The following is an 18,333-nucleotide window of genomic DNA, read 5'->3' as shown; positions in this document are numbered from 1 at the left end:
GCGTCACTTTTCCTTCAGAAAAATATATAAATGGTGCATTTACACAAACGTCACAGTTCAGTCCTCTATTTCAGCGCAGTGTCACATGAGCCAGTATTTCCTTTCTGTAAGAACATTGTTTTTGATGTGAAGAAATATCACACACGTAATCGGAGCTTGTGACATTTTCTCTGCTGGGTCGTTGCTAATTTGTTTGGTCAAGGGAATTTTGTGTGTATTCATCACACAGATACCAGTCACTGCCTGGTACCAAGACTGCTCAAATGGTCACTAAGCATACATACAGTGCAGTTTATCAGCCTGCACTTCACACATGCTGACGCTCTAATGTCCAGCCTGCCTGTAATCAGGACGTAAGTCTTTCATCTGTTCACTGGTTTTCCTCTGCACACTCTAATGCACTTGGAAAGTCATTCTGATCTCCTCAAGAGGGAATAACTGCAGCAAAGAGCAATAGTGTTTTTCAAAGATAATTACAGACTCTGGCTCTAAAAGCAGCACCAAGTTTCCTCTGCTGCCTCCTTCTCTGGCCTGTTTCTGCACGACACCAAACCTAATGTGGTTTTTGAAGGAAAACATCATGTTATGGTGATTTATGTCTTTTGTCTGCGCAATTGTAATATTAGAAATGTGAGGAATGAGGTTCCTCTCATTTAACACATCACTGAGCTTCAGTTGTTGCGTAAGAACATGCCAAAACCCTGGTGAACTGCTTGATCCCTCTGTCATTTAATCACATGTTTTGTAAGATTGAAGTAAAGGGGGGAGGGAGAGGGAGAGGGAGAGGGAGAGGGGGAGGGGGACGGGGGATTTTCTGCATGTTTGTCTGAACATCAGTCATTTTCATTGAACTTTCAGATGTCTTCTTTCATGATACGTATTTCATACAGTAGCTCGGGTTTCGCACACATCCGTAAATTATTCCATATATGATGCTAATGATGTCTCTCATGTATTTCCCGCTCTGCTGTGAAAGCCGGGGTCAGCTTTTAATTGACCCCAGCATGCTGTAGCTCTGATGCTCTCTTGTACATTTCCAAGCGGCGCGAATTCCTAACCGCTCGCCGTCACGTGAGTCATCTCGCCCCGCATCCTTTGTGTCTCGGACAAAAACGCGTCCCACAGACAGTGGGGCTTTTGAGACGCAGTAAATTTGAAATGTAAAAATGTCCTTGTTTTTTTGTTTGATTAATGCACCAGACCACGCACTGTGTGGGAAGTGAAGGAATTTTCTTTTTTCTTTCCCCTCCTTAATGAGCATGTTTCAGGTTGGAACCAGCTCTTTTCTTTTCATTCATATTCATGTGGCAGCGTCTGAGGAAACATGCACGTCTGAATCATCGCAGCACATCACCAGGCAAATCTGCGTGGACGATTAGTCCAACGTTACTGCTATTTACTGTCCAATATTTTAAGTAACTATAAAAATCGATTAAGTGTCCGAATAGGGGGAACATGTGGGACTCATTACACAGTTAACAAATAAATAAATACAGCTCTCTCTTTCTCTTTGGCAACAACATGTCATGGAATAACCCCGCACATCATTTCTGGAATCTTTAGCTAAATGAACAAGTTCCAGTGAATAAAACAACTTACTACATTTGTGATGCAGATTTTAAATGCATGTCATGTATCTATTGGTCTCCCACTACCTTATCATTCCTAGGGTCACAGCCAGACATGGGAATAATGCTGTTAAATAATGAAACAGCTTTAACAATAGTGTTACTCTCTGCAGTCAAAGATCATTTCACTAGAAACATTCTGACAGTGGTAAAGTTACCGCCAGTGGTGTTTGGCAGCTTAGTATAAAAAAGGAGAGCGACGGTGAGTTCAGCCACAGTTTAAGTGGTGGGTGAGACATTAGACGTTATCTTTACTTTCACTACAGTGAAGAATATGACATGTTTATTAATCCCAGGTAGAGTTTAGTGGTCACCACAGTGGTAATACCAACAGTCATTTGGTGTGAGTGAGTTTTTCCACCTGATGCCAGTGGCCAACAGTGCTAAGAGTAATAATAGGGTCTTTTTTTTAATCCGACTGTAAGTTTCCTCTGTCTCAAACTAAGGCAGCGACTTTCACTGGAACCATCAGTACTGGACGTGTAAAAACACCAACCGCCAACTAAAAATAAGTGTGTTTAACATCTTTACCTGTGTTTAAAGGCCATTACTGGAAAAGCTGTGGTTGGAATTATGTCGAGTCACAGACAATGGCTATGTGTTCAGTGGGGAAGTGGGAAAAAATATTCAGATTACCTCGGGAGATATCAGTGCCCAAAAAGGAGTTCTTTTTAAATATTATATACTGGCTCTCATTACTCAGTAGTTTAGTAATTCAGACCTTTTTACTGGCCTAAGTAAAGACCTTAAATGTGTGTGTGTGTAAGGAAGGGTCAGGTGAGTGCAGCCATCTTTTTTACAGATGGTAAAGAACAGACATAGACTTCAACCTACAGTAGATTTCACAAAGTAAACAGTGTGGGTAATTGTGGCTTTAAAAAAGGCATAGTTCATAGTTTCATTCAAAATGAACCGCAACACTATAATACAACCTAAAGTCCACTTGGACCAGTGTCCTAATTCAAGACATCTGTTATATTGTATTTTATGTCATTTTTTTATGTCAATTTCTGTTCATTACTTTTAATAAATTCATAAAGTTAACTTCAAACTTTAACCTTGTGACCTTTTTTGTCCTAAAAGGTGACTCCAGGCCAACAGACACCACTCTTATTATAATGTTAACAAAACCAGTAACACAGAGCAGAATTTTATTACCATCAGGTGCTATTAATGTACTATGCAAATTTTACAATGGATTGGAATGAGGTTATCAGACTGAGCAGCATCCTCTGAGCTCATCCTGGACTCAGCCAAGTTCCAGGGTGAGTCCTGAGGTCTTGTTGGATCCAGACATGTCCAGTAATGCGTTCAAGTTCTGTTGTCGCTCTACTCTTTTTTATTTTTAGTTTCGTCTTGCTATCACACCTACAGCTGTTTCCCATCTCTGTAGCTAGCCAGAAAACGTAGGCTCCAGCCGTCATATATTCTGAAGGTGATTTCAACACACACACCCTGACACACGCTCACCACAACTCTCCATGTTGATGAATTTCATTGCTTCATTCTTGCTTGTATTGTCTCCTACATAATGTAACAATACATTCCCCCGACGCCAAAGGGATTCTTATCCACAGCTGCTTGGAATGAATTCCGCCGACTCAAGGTTAGATCGTTTCATTACATCCCATCGATCATACAGTGATGTAAACATCCCTGGAGTTTAATGTTTTGACAAATGCCCTTTAAGGAGTGAGCTCAAGGAAGAAAAGACAGACGGGAGAAAAAAGAATAAATGTGGAGAGACGAGGGAAGGGCTGAAGATAACCAGAGAGACAGACAGATGGAGTGAGGATGAGAGAGGGGACACTGAGAAATATCCTGACTTACAAGTACACAGAAAGTATCCTGCGCTCCCTGAGAGAGAGGATTTGTTTGGGCTGGACAGGATACAGGGGATACATCTGGACAGATTAATTCCAAATTCAGTATACAACCTCTCCCTTCCTGTGCTGCTTCCTGTGGGGGACAGCGAATTTTGCCCCCGGGGGACACTTAGCTCTGAATCGGAATTTGAACTAGGAGAATCACTTTCAGCTGCTCCCCTTTTTTGTGGGTCATCACAGAGGACGACATGCACATGTAATTTGGCACAGGTTTTCACAGCGGATGCCCTTCCTGACCCAGCACTCCCTGTTTTTTCAGGCATGGGACCAGCACTGGTGGGACAAAGCCCACCGCCCCGTATAGCTGGGGCTACCACAAAATTCACCACAATCTTCAACAAAACATTTTCCCTCGAGGTTCATAGCAGTATCTCACTCATTACTATTTCATCTTAAGAAGCTCTACAGCCCCCCCCCCTCCCCCCCGTCCCGTCTCGTCTGCTGTAACCCAGTATGAGGAACTGCAGCACTGTGGTAAAACAGCCATGAGGAAGAATTTAGTGCAAGGTTAGGTTCACACAGGACAGGGTGAGTCAAACTCTCATAAAGTGTCAGGTGAGCCAAACCTGTGGAGGTAAGATGAGAGATCACCAGGATCTCATTTTACTGTCACACTCATGACTGTTTTAGATGAGATCATCTTTAAATACCTTACCTTATAGCCTCATACATGCTGTGAGATATCGTTTGAATTTTCTCACAGGTTTACTAAAACAAAACAACGTGACGTGGACGGTGGAGAGTATTTCCAAATCCTATAAAAACAAGCAATAACGCCTACAAATACGCTCCAAAGCACATCTACCCTTATGTACATAAATATGTTTAAATACATAAATCCATAATCCTTAATTTAGCTCTAATCTGAATCCAAATTCAATCTTGAACCTCAAAATACCCTCTCACAGTAGGGATTATCAAAATGTCTCCATAGCAACAATGAAAACTATAGGTTTTTTATTGTCCCTATAAGTATAGCTACTCCAGGAACACACACACACACAGGGAGGATCTGCAGGTGGAAAGCTTCTCATTAATAGATTTATTACTCACTCAGGTCAAACATAATTCGTGTACAGTCTTGTTCACTTGCACTCAGGGAATCGACTCTGATTCTTCCTGCTCACTAAACCCAACCTTTGGATCGCGAACCTGTTCCGTATATAAACCTTATGGCTGAATAAGTCATCGTGTTGGCAGCCTTCAAATAAACACACGTTAATGATGGGGTCCTCATCTCCCAGGATTCACTGCATGTGTTTATAATCTTCATTTGTGACCCAGATGTGATCTGTTCCATTGGTGTAAAATTTCCCTGCAGGGAGTGTAAACACCACATTGTTTAGTCTGAATTTATAAAAACAGGTTTGGAGGTTAGAGATGTGACGTTGCTCAATACAGTTGAGTACGATGATATGTCAAGGACTTTTCAAGGCTATTTAAATATTTCAGCGGTGGATCATCAGGCCTCACCGTCACCTACCAACAGGCCTTTGCTTTGACGCAATATGTACACACTGTATCTCACAGGGCAGATCTCTGCTGATATGTGCACACCCTCATTACAATATTTGTAAATGTATATTTCACAACATTTTCCTGCTGTATATTTACTCCTCTTCCTTTGCTTCCTCTGAAACTCCACAGAGAGAGACTCTGAGTTATCATAGAAGAATGAACCACTGACCTTCTTACTGTAAGGCAATTGCCCCAACCATTCTACCACATCTGACCCCTCTTCTGGGTGGAAAGGTCAACCTTTAAGAATTAAAGTTGTGACGACCCCTGTCTTTTCTTGTTTCTAGAAAGAGGATCATTAAAGTGCTGTTCAAGAACACAAACAAAGTTTTTTAAATAATTATGATGCCATTTTTAATTAAAAAAACTCAAGGTTCTGAGAGTTCTGTATGCTTTTTTTGTCAAAGTTGAAATGTTAAGATTTAAAGAAGGTTAGTATTTTAGTATTTAGCACCTAGTATTTTTAGCTATTTTGTTGTTTACTGTGATTTCTATCCATTTTTCAGGTGCTTGTGTTTGCATGAATACAATCCCCCAGAAAGTGGTTGAAATATAGAATATTAATAGAAATGTTGATGTTAATAGAAATAACCATCTGTATGTCATTAAGATGCCATTTGGCTGTTCTGCTGTTGTGAAATGCAAATAACGTTACGCTACTGCATTAGGCAATTGGCATGATATAACACTGAAAGTATTTGACATCCTAAAGTTGTGTTGCCTCTCGTTTTCGTGTGGTGCACCATAATCTGCATCCAAAGCCTTTTGAGTTTTGTGGTTTTCTTCTGAATGATTTCGTAGCCACGGGGCTTCTCTCCCAACAATACAACACACTCGTTTCTCTCTCTCTCTCTCTCTCTCTCTCTCTGTCTCGCTTCATATTTGAAGCGTCTCCAAATCACAACCAGTTTTGTTTGCGTCATTTTCTTTTTCCCTTCTATGAACGTTATCCAATTTCCTACAGCCTTGGTGCATAGCCTGCTGGGAAGAAATGACGTGGGATCGAATGTTGTGTATAACTGAATTAACGACGAGCTAAGGTTCAGATGCTTGTCACGAAAGTATCGAAATCCATCAGAACGTTGTTTTTAATCATATCTGTCATTATTGTTGGATATTGGTTTTCAAGTTGTGTGTTTCACGGGGATTTCATTTCATGCGTCAACATTCTGGATTTGTCACTGTCAAAACTAAAGTTAAAGAGCAAGTGTGCATGAATAGTCTCTTGTTGTTTATTAAGAGCATGTGGTTCTCTCCCTTTCCTGCAGGGGAGGCTATCAATGCACTTTAAAACGCTATTTTATGTATTTCAAAACCTCATGGTTTAGTTACAGCTCCTCCCTTTACCTTTCATCTCCACCTACAGTTCTATCACATTAAAATACACACATATATATTAACTCCATGACTCTCAATTTATTCTAATTAAAAAGACAATGTACTATATCTTTCCAAGGGAATTTGGGAGCCACCTCATGGGGGCACCAATGGCTACGTGCGATTGCTCCTCAATTATAAATACACCAGTTGCAGTAACTTTAACTATGTAGGTACGTTAATTAGCATCTCCACAGTCAATCTTTTAATTTCAATCTGTTTCACAAAAAAGCTTTTATGTCATAAATATCAGACTCTCCTTCTGTCTGTCTCACTCTCCTGCAGTAGCCTACGTCTTTTTATTCACAATGCTCCATTCTTAAAATAACAACAGATCACTTCTCTGATTTTTCTCTCTGAAAACTCTGTTTAACTCTGTGTTAAATTTAGTCTATAATGTGTGAACAGACGTAGGCAGAGCTGCAGGAGTCGATGGAGGTTCTTTTCTTAAATAAGATTTAAGGTTAAATTTACAGAGCATCAGTGTTAGCTCTCGTAAAGTGTTAAAAATATCCATTAAGAGCTGCTCTCTCCTTCCTCTCTCCCTACTCTACCCATCTTTTCCAGGCAGGCCTTTCACGCAGGTCTAAGCAGTTGTCTCAGATGCACAGCCAGGCGCGGTGAGGAATAATAACACGTCAAAGACGCTCACAACGGCAGCGGCCACAGAAAATGGAACATGCCTCGGGGTGGAAAAACACTTTAACATTTCTCGCAGCGCTCCTGAATTTATTGAGTGCAATGACCCCTGGCTGCTGCTCAGGATCACAGGACAAGACGCGGAGAGCGCGGCACGGCTTTGGTGATTTACCTTGTTATTGTGTAAGTCAATCGTGCCGGAGAGTGCTCCGTTATCCAGGAGTTGTTTCATGAAGTGTTAGGCATTAAATCTTTTTATTGCCATTTGAGAATGGAAGAATGGAAGATGTGAAGGGGCCATGAAGCTGAAACACTGCCCAATCTAAATCTGCACTGGACCAGCAAATCTGATAACATATCTATTTATAATATTAACATAATATTATACAGTATTCCTGGCTGCGTCATACATCACAGTAATGAACAAAGCCTGTGTGCAACTGTATTGGTTATAGAGAAGGTAGATTGAACTAAGGTAGTTATGTAGATACGGTTGTTAAATGGACCTTTGCATTTTCTTAAAATATGATTTTTACCCTTTAGATCAGGCACGTGAGGAGGGAAAGTCTCTGGGGCCAATCATGGTGTTTGGACATGTTTTAATGGGCCTATAAATCATCTGCGACCTCCCAAAAAGAGTATTAATACAATTTTTCTTTTTTGAATATTAAAATATTTTGAAAGGACTTATAATATTTCCAATTATATCAAAATGTAATGTTCTTTTGACTAGTTCTACATGGGAAATTTGAGGTTTTAGCTATTTCCAGGTAAGTTTTCCAACAATATTATGCAACTTTTTTTCACTTTCACATTCAAATATTTTCTTTTAGTAAATGATTCAAGCTCCTAACTTACTGTGCCTTATGAATTGACACTGTCAATTCACTGGAGAATTTACTTCACAATTTACACATATTTTCACATGAATCCTCAAAAAAGTCCCTTTTAACACCATCGTTATTGTCACACCGTATTGAAACAAACACATCAACATAACACAGTACACTGAGGGAAACACCAATCACTTAGTCATGGCCTGCTACCTCACCTCACACCTCGGCCATCCCTTTTATCATTGTAGCACAATCGTGCGACACTCATCCTCGGCCCCACTTGGGCTGCAAATTTATGTCCTCATTTGTGTGACGGCCCAGTCACGACTGCAGTCATTCAGTGTCGCTGACAGACTGCTATTGTTGCTTTGGATGAGGCATAAATTGGACTAATAAAACAAAATGAAAATAGCAGCAGAACCACGGCGCATATCACATATCCTATATTTTTTTTTCTCCACTCATTCCAGCCCACTTGCACAAAATTAAATCAGAATTTCACACACATACAGAGACACCCGCCGCCTGGGGAAGGTGAAGCGTTCAGACATGACAGATCACGCTCCCTCTCCATTATTACGTCATGTTACGATTAAAAATGAATGTTTCCTGACACCTTAATTACCTCCACCTACACCCACACCCTACACACACACACACACACACACACACACACAAACCCTCCAATTCCAAACCTTCCGTTAGCACCGGCTCTAACCCATCAGCACAGGCACACTCTCCCTGTGGAGGGAACACATCAACAGCACCCGTACCACGGGCCGAGGTGCTTGAAGTGAGTGCAGCTGTCGGTTCCTGAACACGCACTGCAGGACATGCTGTCACGCACCATTATCCTGTTACAATGAGTCAGTGCGAACCTCAGTGCACAGAACCTATTTCCTGCAGGTCTGATTGACTGGATTAAATCTGGTGCAATGAATCATCATCAACATCATACATGACAGTGATCTTCCGACCTTTTTTTCTGCAGAGATCTGCACTTTTATGGTTTTTGGGTCGACGAGGACCATCGCGGCCGCAGGTTCCCAGCTGTCACTTATTATCTCCAAGTTGTATTAATAAAAATACCAGGGATCGGCTCTCGGGCACCTTATCTGGAGTTGTACTGATAGTGTTGCCAAGCAAAAACAGGAAGCAGTGATGGGAACTGCATCTGTGCTGCATCCACTGTGTACTTTTGTTCGATAGTGGGTTCAAATATTTGATTAAAAAAAGACCAGAATATCTCATATAATCGAATGAAGCCGACAGGAGAACATTTTTAGATCAACACCGGCAGCATTTACTCTAACACACTCCTTTAACACAACTTAAAAAAAGAGTTATCTAAAAATGATATATAAATGCTAGTAGTGTTAGCTATTCTTTCCTGATTTAAAAACATGTGTTAGTCATTGCTGCCTTGTTTTATTACCTATAATGATGTCCATATTGTTTGTCTTTAATGTGTAATATGCTGGAACAGCTTGTTGTATTATTCAATGACAGTAAAATATTCTATTCCCTTCTTATTGTACATATATACACACAATGCAAAATGTCATTTGTATTTAACCAAACTATGAAACAGGACCAGACTCAAAGAACGTTTGAGGAATGTTTAACAATCCTGCCAACACCAGGAACTGAAATGCAACCCTGTGAATTACATGCACAAGAATGAGAATCGAGCTTGGGTCACAATCCTGCATGATACTATTGTGGCACTGTTGACAAGTCTTATGACAGCTGGTTTGCTCCTACTCAAAACACGACAACTTTTCCAGTATTATCATACTTGAAGAACTTTTTATGGTAGTATTGGTTAATTTAAGGAACAGGAACTTCTTGCTGTAAGTGGCGCTCACTCACACGAGTAAACTTTACAATCTGCAACTCGATGAGCATCAAAGCTATTAAGTATTTATACTCCAGTAAAGACCCTAGTGGGTTTGACTACTATATAGATGGTCATCACACAACAAACGATCGTCCGATGAAGCTACAGACGCGAAATCATACACATCAAAAACTGAATAGCAAGACCCGATTAATACAGGTGTGTCCCTACAAACCAAAATGACCAAAGGATCAAACACACAACAACGAAAGGCTAATATTCATCTGGAAATAATATTTTTGTATCACTAATCCAAATTACATCCATTCATATGTTGATTTGGTCTAAATTACTTTGGGTTTAGTCATGAAAACTCTCCCAAGGAAACATCGTCAAGTGTGAACTCATCCTTAGAGAGCAAACATTAAAGTACAGGTTCTTCATCAGAAGATAGAGAACATTGTAAATTCTCTTTTAGTACCTTAAATTATTAAACAACTTCTGAATCAAGAGTTTCGAGTCTTTCAACTGTTGGAGTTTTTTTCCCCCCTCTCTTCTGAAAATGGATCTTCCATCCGGCTTTAATGCCATCCTTTAATTAGGAATGTCTATGGGTGAGTTCCTTTGAAAGATGTTAGTGCCCGTCTCAATAACATCATGTGTACTCCTTTATGATGACATTCTGCTGCTGAAACCTGAACAATATTTAACCCATATTTTCAGCATCCTTCAGAACTGATGAAACGCCAAGAAACACCGGGCCTAATTTTCAGAAAGCGTGCAGGCAGTTAATGGAGCAACGCGCGGCTTTCATGTCTCTCCCGTGAGTTGTAGTGCAATCATTTCATTAAAAGCTCTGACTTGGGTAATTTGTAAAGACTGACAGGTTGTTGTTGTTGCTGGCTGAATAATAAGAGTGTGAGTGTGTGTGTGTGTGTGTGTGTGTGTGCCGTGTATGTGTGTACGCACACAAACACTTTCTTGTCATTTACTCCTCGCTTCCTTTCTCTCCCACTGGCCTAGCCTGGGATCAGGCAGCGTGTTCCGATGCCTGGGAAATAATTGCCCGTCCCTTTCATCACGGGATTATGAGAATAAATCGTCTTGTGGAGCCAGCAGCACTAACACTCATTGAAATCCTTTTACATGGGGTATTATCCTGCAATTAATTGCTTTTCCCAAACGCTAAGCTCCTCTCTGCCTCTCGTGCTCACACAGTTTGGTAAATTTGGTGTCAGCTGACTCACATTGGAAAGACACCGAGGTGTGATGGAAACAAGTAGAAGCCTCGTCTTTTGTCCGTCCATCCCCCTTGTGTTTTGCAAGTTTTGATCACTAGTTCTCCTATGAGATTCCAAAGAGGACACAGTCACCGGTTTATTGTGAACTGGTTGCATAGAAATGCACTAGTTTGAGTTTTAATGACATTTTCAGAGAGTACATGAACTTTTCTGGTCCTTAAGTTCGCAGACACTGTTCTCACAACAGCTGTACGGTGGGTTTTATCAGACGACAGGAGATTAATTAAGGATGACAGCTTCATGTTCTATCCTCTGAGGCGCCGCTTGTCAAATAATATTTTTTACAGCAGCAGGAGAATAAATCACTGCATGTCACACCTGGGAGGAAGACTGTGAGAGACCTCGTAAAGAAGAGACATACCTGCACAGCTAATGACATCCCCATTGACTTTGCTTGTGTGCTTTGAGTTTACTGCTGAGTAGGAAATGTTCACACATAAAAGTAAAACTCTGGTCATGGTATTTATTTAAAGGATAAATGTATCGGTCTGCTCCACCTCCATACTCTGGAAGTGAGTACGGTGAACAATAAAAGCCAGCAGAAATGAGAAGCTCGGTCGTGTTTTTACTCTCGGCACAGCCATAAACAACACTCACTTCGTGTTTCCTTTGTCTCAATCAAATGTTTTCTCTTTCCACTGAAGGTGACATCACAGACCGAGGCCTACTGAGAACAGCTTGAATAACCTCAGTGATGAGTTGGTGACAGTATGGTGGTGACGTGTGTGTATTGTGGCACACAGAACACACACACAGAAAAACACACGCACACAAATTGGCATCAACTTCCTATTATCAACAGGAAAGCCCGTGAGTCACACCACAGAGGACCTCTGATTATAAGGTCGTCTTTTTCAGTGAAATCATGTGTGAAAGGAACATTGTTAATGAAATCCTGCACTCGCTATGGAAAGGGAAGTGAACACAACATTTTTTGTTAAGTAAAACCCTAATAAAGTCAGAAGAGGAAGGAGCTGAATGTGAAAACCTTTCCACTAAATACGGTGATATTAAACCCTCTGAGAAACACTGCTGTTGTTTCGCTTTGAGTTTAACAGGAAATCTACATTTCCTTTTTCTGCTGCGGTACAAAGAGGACGCTGCGCATTGTTTGAAGTTGATCTCATGTGAGACACTCATAACAGCCAGGGACAAGTAACCTTTTCATACCTAACCCCAGTCTTTCAGTCCTGTCCCAGATTTGCAGTGACACACACAGTCTAATGGATACAGAATACCTGTTGAGGTATTCTGTATCCATGGGTCAAAAGGTCACAGTTAAGAAAGGTTAATTCTCACATTATTAGACAAAGAAATAAAACAGCAATTCTTCTTTTCACTGACAATTAAGCATTGGTTCTATTCAACCTCTAAGCCCTGATCTATGTTCTACTTTTGGAGCTAGTAGTTAGCACTGAGCACCAGGGGCCAACACATAGCATACAATACACCAGTGGTGTGGTGGTCCACTTAAGCAGAAACAAACATTACCATCAATACCACTGCTTCAAAACTGCACTAAACTTTTTTTAAAAGACTGATTCCTACCAAACTGCTATTTTTGTCAAACAAAATTACAAACCAGTCAAACTTCCCTACAATGGGCCAAATAATACTTTAAATCATACTTGATCACTGAATAATCTGATATACAGCCTATGACATTCAACTTAGGTTGTATTTCAACTGTAATGTCAGGGGTTCAATCCCCAGCTCTGCTAATCTATACTGACCGCTGAGACCCTGAGAGAGACCGTTAACCTTATGTTGCTCCTGAGAGTTTTGAGTGAGAATCAAGCTAATTGGTTTAAACGTCTGAGTGAATGTAATGTTCTGTAAACTCTAAAGAACTGCACAAGGACATTTATTTACCATTGATTGTAATGATACTAAAGCTGTCTGTACAAAACAGACTATTTACCATCATTGTCATCTTTGACTTACAGACTTCTCAGGTCCTTTGAGGAAGTATTTGTGCTAATCTTAAAGCACATGACAACTCCCCCCGTGTGAGAACAAATGTTCCCAGGCAATGGGGAACCATGTTTGTCTGTAAGTTCAGAATTTAAATGTGAGTGAGTTTACGAGACGAACTGAAAAAGGAGGATGGATATGACTTTAAACTGTGGCTTGAACTGCACAAATATCTCTGTTGCCAAAGTTCCAGTCTGTCCAATCAAACCAACATTAAAAGAGCGAGGAGAACAGATCAAAGAGAACGTGATGGACAGATTGGGATAACCAGCAGAGGAAGGCAGCACTTTTTGGCCAGACTACAGTCTGGAGTCCATCCACATGAAACAATCCCCCATCCTGGTTTGATGGATTGTCCTGGAGGTCAGTCGAGGTTGTGAAAATATCTTAAAGCATATTCAGTAAAGCCAGTTAGATCGAAATGATGATTCATTTTTTATACAAGAACTCAATGAAATGGGTTCACACAGTTCACTGCAGCCGGGACATTATAGTAAATCAAGATATATGGTAAACCAGAGGCATTCCTAAACAAATGTTACAAAACCCTTTCATTTGATCTACAGTCCCTCCTTCATTATACAGTACATTCTTTCTTTTTTCCAACAGGCTAATAGTTCAACAGCCAACTTCTATCTCCCACACTCTGAATCTACATCCACATCAAACTGTCTGTCGTCCAACGGCAACGGGCAGAGAAACAGGCATTTTTAAGAGAAAATAACTAAGAAAATAAACATGAAACTGAAATAGTATGAATGTGACAGGGGATGCTGATTGGCTACTGTTGTACGCAGTGGTTGAAGGTGGAACATGCATGAATTAATTCTTTGTCATGTTAAACGAGTCACAGATAAGCATTGGCCCTACCCTGTGTCTATGTAGAACAAAATATTTTAAATATTTGCCTGAATACTCAGTCCTGCACACTGTCTGGTTTAAATTCAGTTCAGGTGTGTAGTGATAAGTTTATCTGACAGGTCACAATCTAAGAAGTTTTTCTGTATCCAAAACTTCCAACATGGCATCACTTCAGTACATTTATTTGGATTTTTCTTTTATGACCAGGGAAAATATTTGATGTGAAAATCACTGCACAACACAGTAGTAGAAATGTGGACAGGTGTGCAGTACTATAAAATAAACTGTCTACAATCAAAGAATAAAGAAATAAAACTGGTATAAAATGTGTAAATTAGGTTTAGGTAGGTAGTGAAGGCAGGAGTGAGACTTTGAAAAACAATATAAATATTTTAAATGTTGATATAAGAATATTCTGTACATAAATCAAATCAATATTTACTGTGACTACCCTGCAGCATTAACCCTCTAAGGCTCCAGTGAGCCTTAGAGGGTTACACACAGTGAAATATATAGTAACAAATAGTAAAGTGTATAATCAACTAGTAATAATTACTACTTAAAATTTTAGTTTCACATGTACAGTACATGTACTGCAGTACATTAAAACTTCATTCTGACCGTGAGAAATTACAAACTTAACATTGTGTTTTAGCCTGTGTACGTGCAGGCAACACAGGCTGCGATGCTCCAAGTGCATTCATATAATAAAAACCATTTTGCAAGACCTCGCAAGTTTTTCTGTGCTCCAGGTCGCCTCCGGGGCTTCTGCATGTGTCGAGTCATGAAATTAGTCAAATTGTTTTGGTGCTCATCACATCTCCTTCCAACAAACTCTTGTCCCTGATTGTAATACACTACACACTTGTGCCCAGTGTCTAGTTGCTCTCTTCATTAGGCATTTGCCCAACATCATTATCAGAACATCTCAGTGAGCCAAGCTCTCAGCTGGTGTTCAGCTGTGGCGCAGATCATTAGCGTTATCTCCCTGCAGGAGCCTAACATGATCAGCACTGATTAAGGTTTGTTTTCGAGTCGAGGCTTGAGAACAAGTTGCGAGTGGTAATGTTCGCCGCGCCGCACATAATGATACGTCTACATTTTGGTATCGAGACTGTTCGTTCCTTACGTCTGCACATGTGTGGTTTGTTAGCTTGAATGAGAAATAATTCACATTGATGGCTGGCTGTCAGCCAGAGTGGATTGTTCTATTCTCAGAGCAGATCAATTCCCAGCCTCTCTTGACTGCCGCCGGTGGTGAGTGACTCAGCTAATTATAACAAGGGAGAGCATGCCCTAAATACTGTTTTCTCTGCTAGTTCCCTGGAGTGGGGATGCAATCGCACTCCTACATAGGCAAGCACTGTATATATACACACACTACATAACACACACCCACGGAACTCATGAGATACACACCAGAGTCCGGCTGTATAAACCATCTCCCACAAGTGCAATAGAAGGCAAAACACAACAAGTAGCGTGGTGTTAGTTTGTGCAATTGTTCAGCATAAACTCCCAGTTAGAGTAGGACAAATTAGAAAACACTATACCCCCCCCCCCCAACACGTACAAAAAAAGTCTCCGTTTCCAGGGTGTGCCTGAACACAGCAGCACACAAAGGAGCAACAAACAGGCATCATGACTTTGAAGTGTCGACACACCAGCTTCCAACTATTGTCTGATAACAGTAAATCACTGAGTCCTTCACCACCGCTGCTGTCAGTTCCCACACTGACTGCTCACCCTGATTTTTAACGTCTTCAAAACAGACAGGGAGACTGCGGTGACAGAGGAAACCTGTTCCTGTGCCTGTTTAACGGCATGACAAGCACACTTGCTCACACACACACATCAATCAGCTGCTGAGTCTCCTTACCGGTAGGATGACCACTGCGCAAAGAATGAATGCGGGGCCTAAAAATAACATCCTTTGAATGGAATCTGCTGTTGCTCATCTGCTGTTTGGTAGGGCCTACAGTTTCAGAGTGAGCTTCGTGTGACCATTCTGGGTCGAGGTAGCGTGACCTGGGTGAGGCTGAAACATCTCAGAGAGAGAAGTGTGCGTGAAATGTGCAAAGAAATGATTTGGAAGACAAGAATCTGTTTGGAGAGGACAGGTAGTGCTGCAGGTTGAAGTGCAGTGGTGCACTGACGGAGAAGTAGGCTACAAATACTAACCATCCATGTCTGTTTCACTCAGCCTGGGATTTGCAGGGGTTTTTTTTAGACACTGTTTTGGTCAAAGAAAGAGAGAGAGAGAATTAACCAAAATAGGACAAGCAAGAGGTTTTAAATGGAGTCTACACTATCCTTCTTTCTTTTTTCTTTAAATAATAAAATAAAATAAGGACACTACAGTGAAGCAGTTTGGTGATGATAATACACTGGTGTTTTTCCACAGAGAAGTAAAATGTTGATGGAGTGTTGAAATATATATATATTGTAAAGGAATTTCTGATGAATTTAAAATGTTTACAAATATCCCATGTGTAATTTGGAAAGTAAGATTGTTTGGCCATTTACTAAACAGCTTTAGAGAAAACAGGGCTTTTAAATTGCTTGAATAAAAACACTCCATTTGACAATTTCCTAATAGTCCTCTTCAATGCTGCTACTGTGCTGATGTGACCCTAAAGCAGTCACAAGAAGAAAGAGAACTGTTGCGCAACTAACACATGGTCCTGTGTATACACATGCACATCCCAACAAACACACACTGACCTTAGATCATGTTAAAAAAACTCATTTAGGAAATGATATTTGTTTGTGTGTTTTCTTTCAGTGATTCGGCCTTTCTTTTCTTCGTCTCTGGCCTCAGATGTCAGTTCACAGTTCATCAATTACATGTTTTTGAAGAAAGTTGCACAATTCCCACAAGACTGCAGAGTATCACGCTGCCCTGTGCAGTATTAGAGAATACTCTTATAGCTGTAATGTCGGGGTGGGCCCAGCTGCTGGTGTTTACGGAGCTGCCCTGGAATATTTTATGTGAATACTTATAGAGCAGCCAATAATACGGCTTTATTGGGGTGAGTCACATCCACATAACAAAGAGCCTCAGCATGGGAAAATATCACTGTGATGTTAAAGCTAGGGACTTCTGTACCCTCAAGTACTGAGTTCACACTTGAAGCAAAACATCGAGCAGAGGTTGCTGCAACTGGTAATAAATAGCAGTGGTAATAATGCAGTGGAACAACTGAGTCACACAGCGGGGTGCGGGAGGGAGGGAGGGTGACAGGATTGTTAATTATTGTCTAAGAGGCAGTGATGATAAGTGGTCATTTCTTCATTTGAAATCAGGAACTCAACACTTGAGCCATTGCACCACAGACTCGATGACATGAAAGTTTTGGAGCATGTGCTGCAGTGCAGTGCGAGCTGAGGCTACAGAGCAGACGGTTTCATCAGAGCCGTGCTGAGCTGGAGACGGTGCCGTTACTGGATTGCTCAATGCTTGTGTCACCAGGAGGCTGGACTGGTCGGGCGGAGTGTTTCAGCTCAACATCACCGGGGAGCGCGCGCACACACTCGCACACACTCACTCACTCGCTGCCTCTCTGTGAGTGAGGTGCTCTCCCTCTCTCTCTCCCTCTCTCTCCTCTTCCCTCTCTGTCTCCTCTCTCTCTCTTTCACTCATTCTTTCTCTCTCTCAGTTTGGACTCAGGGGATTAGGATTTTCTCACCACAAGTCTCCTCCATTGATTCACTCTCTTCATTAAGAGGACGCGAGTTGGATTATTACCAAAGACGCACCGTCACCGAACTTTCATTTACATCTCAACTACGATGAGTGTTTCCCAAACGGAGCGCACAGCGCGTACTGGTTCCATTTAAAAGGACACCACCATCCCGACAGCGACACCGCCACCTCCACCAGAACACAGTCCGTCGTCGGTCGCCTCCATGGTGAATCGTTCCACCAGGATGAACTTGCAGTGGAGCAGCCCGGCACCTTGCATCCGCGCCGTCAGAGTGGCACACAAGCGGCTGGACACGGACGATCAGCCGCCGGCCAAATGCGCGAGGCTGAGCGCGGAGGCGGGGGACACGCAGGGACTCCTCGGGACCTCTCCCGGATCTCCGGGGAGCCCCGTGCCCAACAGCCCGACCGGGAGCCACCAGGGACCGTCCAGGATAGGACCGTTCTTGCTGCTGCCTCTGACGGACAGGGAGGGCATGCACAGCGCCATGGACACCGACACAGGAGAGGAGCTACTGTGCAAGGTATGCGCAACCCCCCCCCATATTGTGCAATGCCTTTGAATGAATAGTGTTTCAAGACAACGCGTTGCTCAATGGCCTGTCTGACATGTCATCAGTATTCATCAGACCTGTTACCAAATGTCACTCTCACGCGAAATGTGTCACCATTTGCGTAATAATGATGTTATTTCTTCCCTTTTAACGCAACAAAATCTTTACATATATATATATATATTTATATATATATTTATATATATAAAATAT

The 18,333-nt window shown here is 41.5% G+C and overlaps 2 protein-coding genes across 5 annotated transcripts in view; one reads left to right on the top strand and one right to left on the bottom strand.

The window, feature by feature from the left end:
- runx1t1 (RUNX1 partner transcriptional co-repressor 1) overlaps positions 1-18,333 on the bottom strand; it is a 249,532-nt gene that overhangs the window by 203,702 nt on the left and 27,497 nt on the right. The gene's annotated exons all lie outside the window — the stretch shown is intronic.
- Positions 17,154-18,333, top strand: part of trib1 (tribbles pseudokinase 1) — an 18,396-nt gene continuing 17,216 nt past the window's right edge. The window contains exon 1 of the mRNA XM_008331763.3: positions 17,154-18,090. Coding sequence (XP_008329985.1) covers positions 17,770-18,090 — 321 coding nt within the window. The 5' untranslated portion in view covers positions 17,154-17,769. The remainder of the gene's footprint in view (positions 18,091-18,333) is intronic.

This window comes from Cynoglossus semilaevis, chromosome 18, assembly GCF_000523025.1.
Source record: "Cynoglossus semilaevis isolate Cse_v1.0 chromosome 18, Cse_v1.0, whole genome shotgun sequence".
Classification (NCBI taxonomy): Eukaryota; Metazoa; Chordata; class Actinopteri; order Pleuronectiformes; family Cynoglossidae; genus Cynoglossus; species Cynoglossus semilaevis.
The sequence above is the reverse complement of the archived record's forward strand: the minus strand, read 5'-3'. Positions and strand labels throughout refer to the sequence as shown.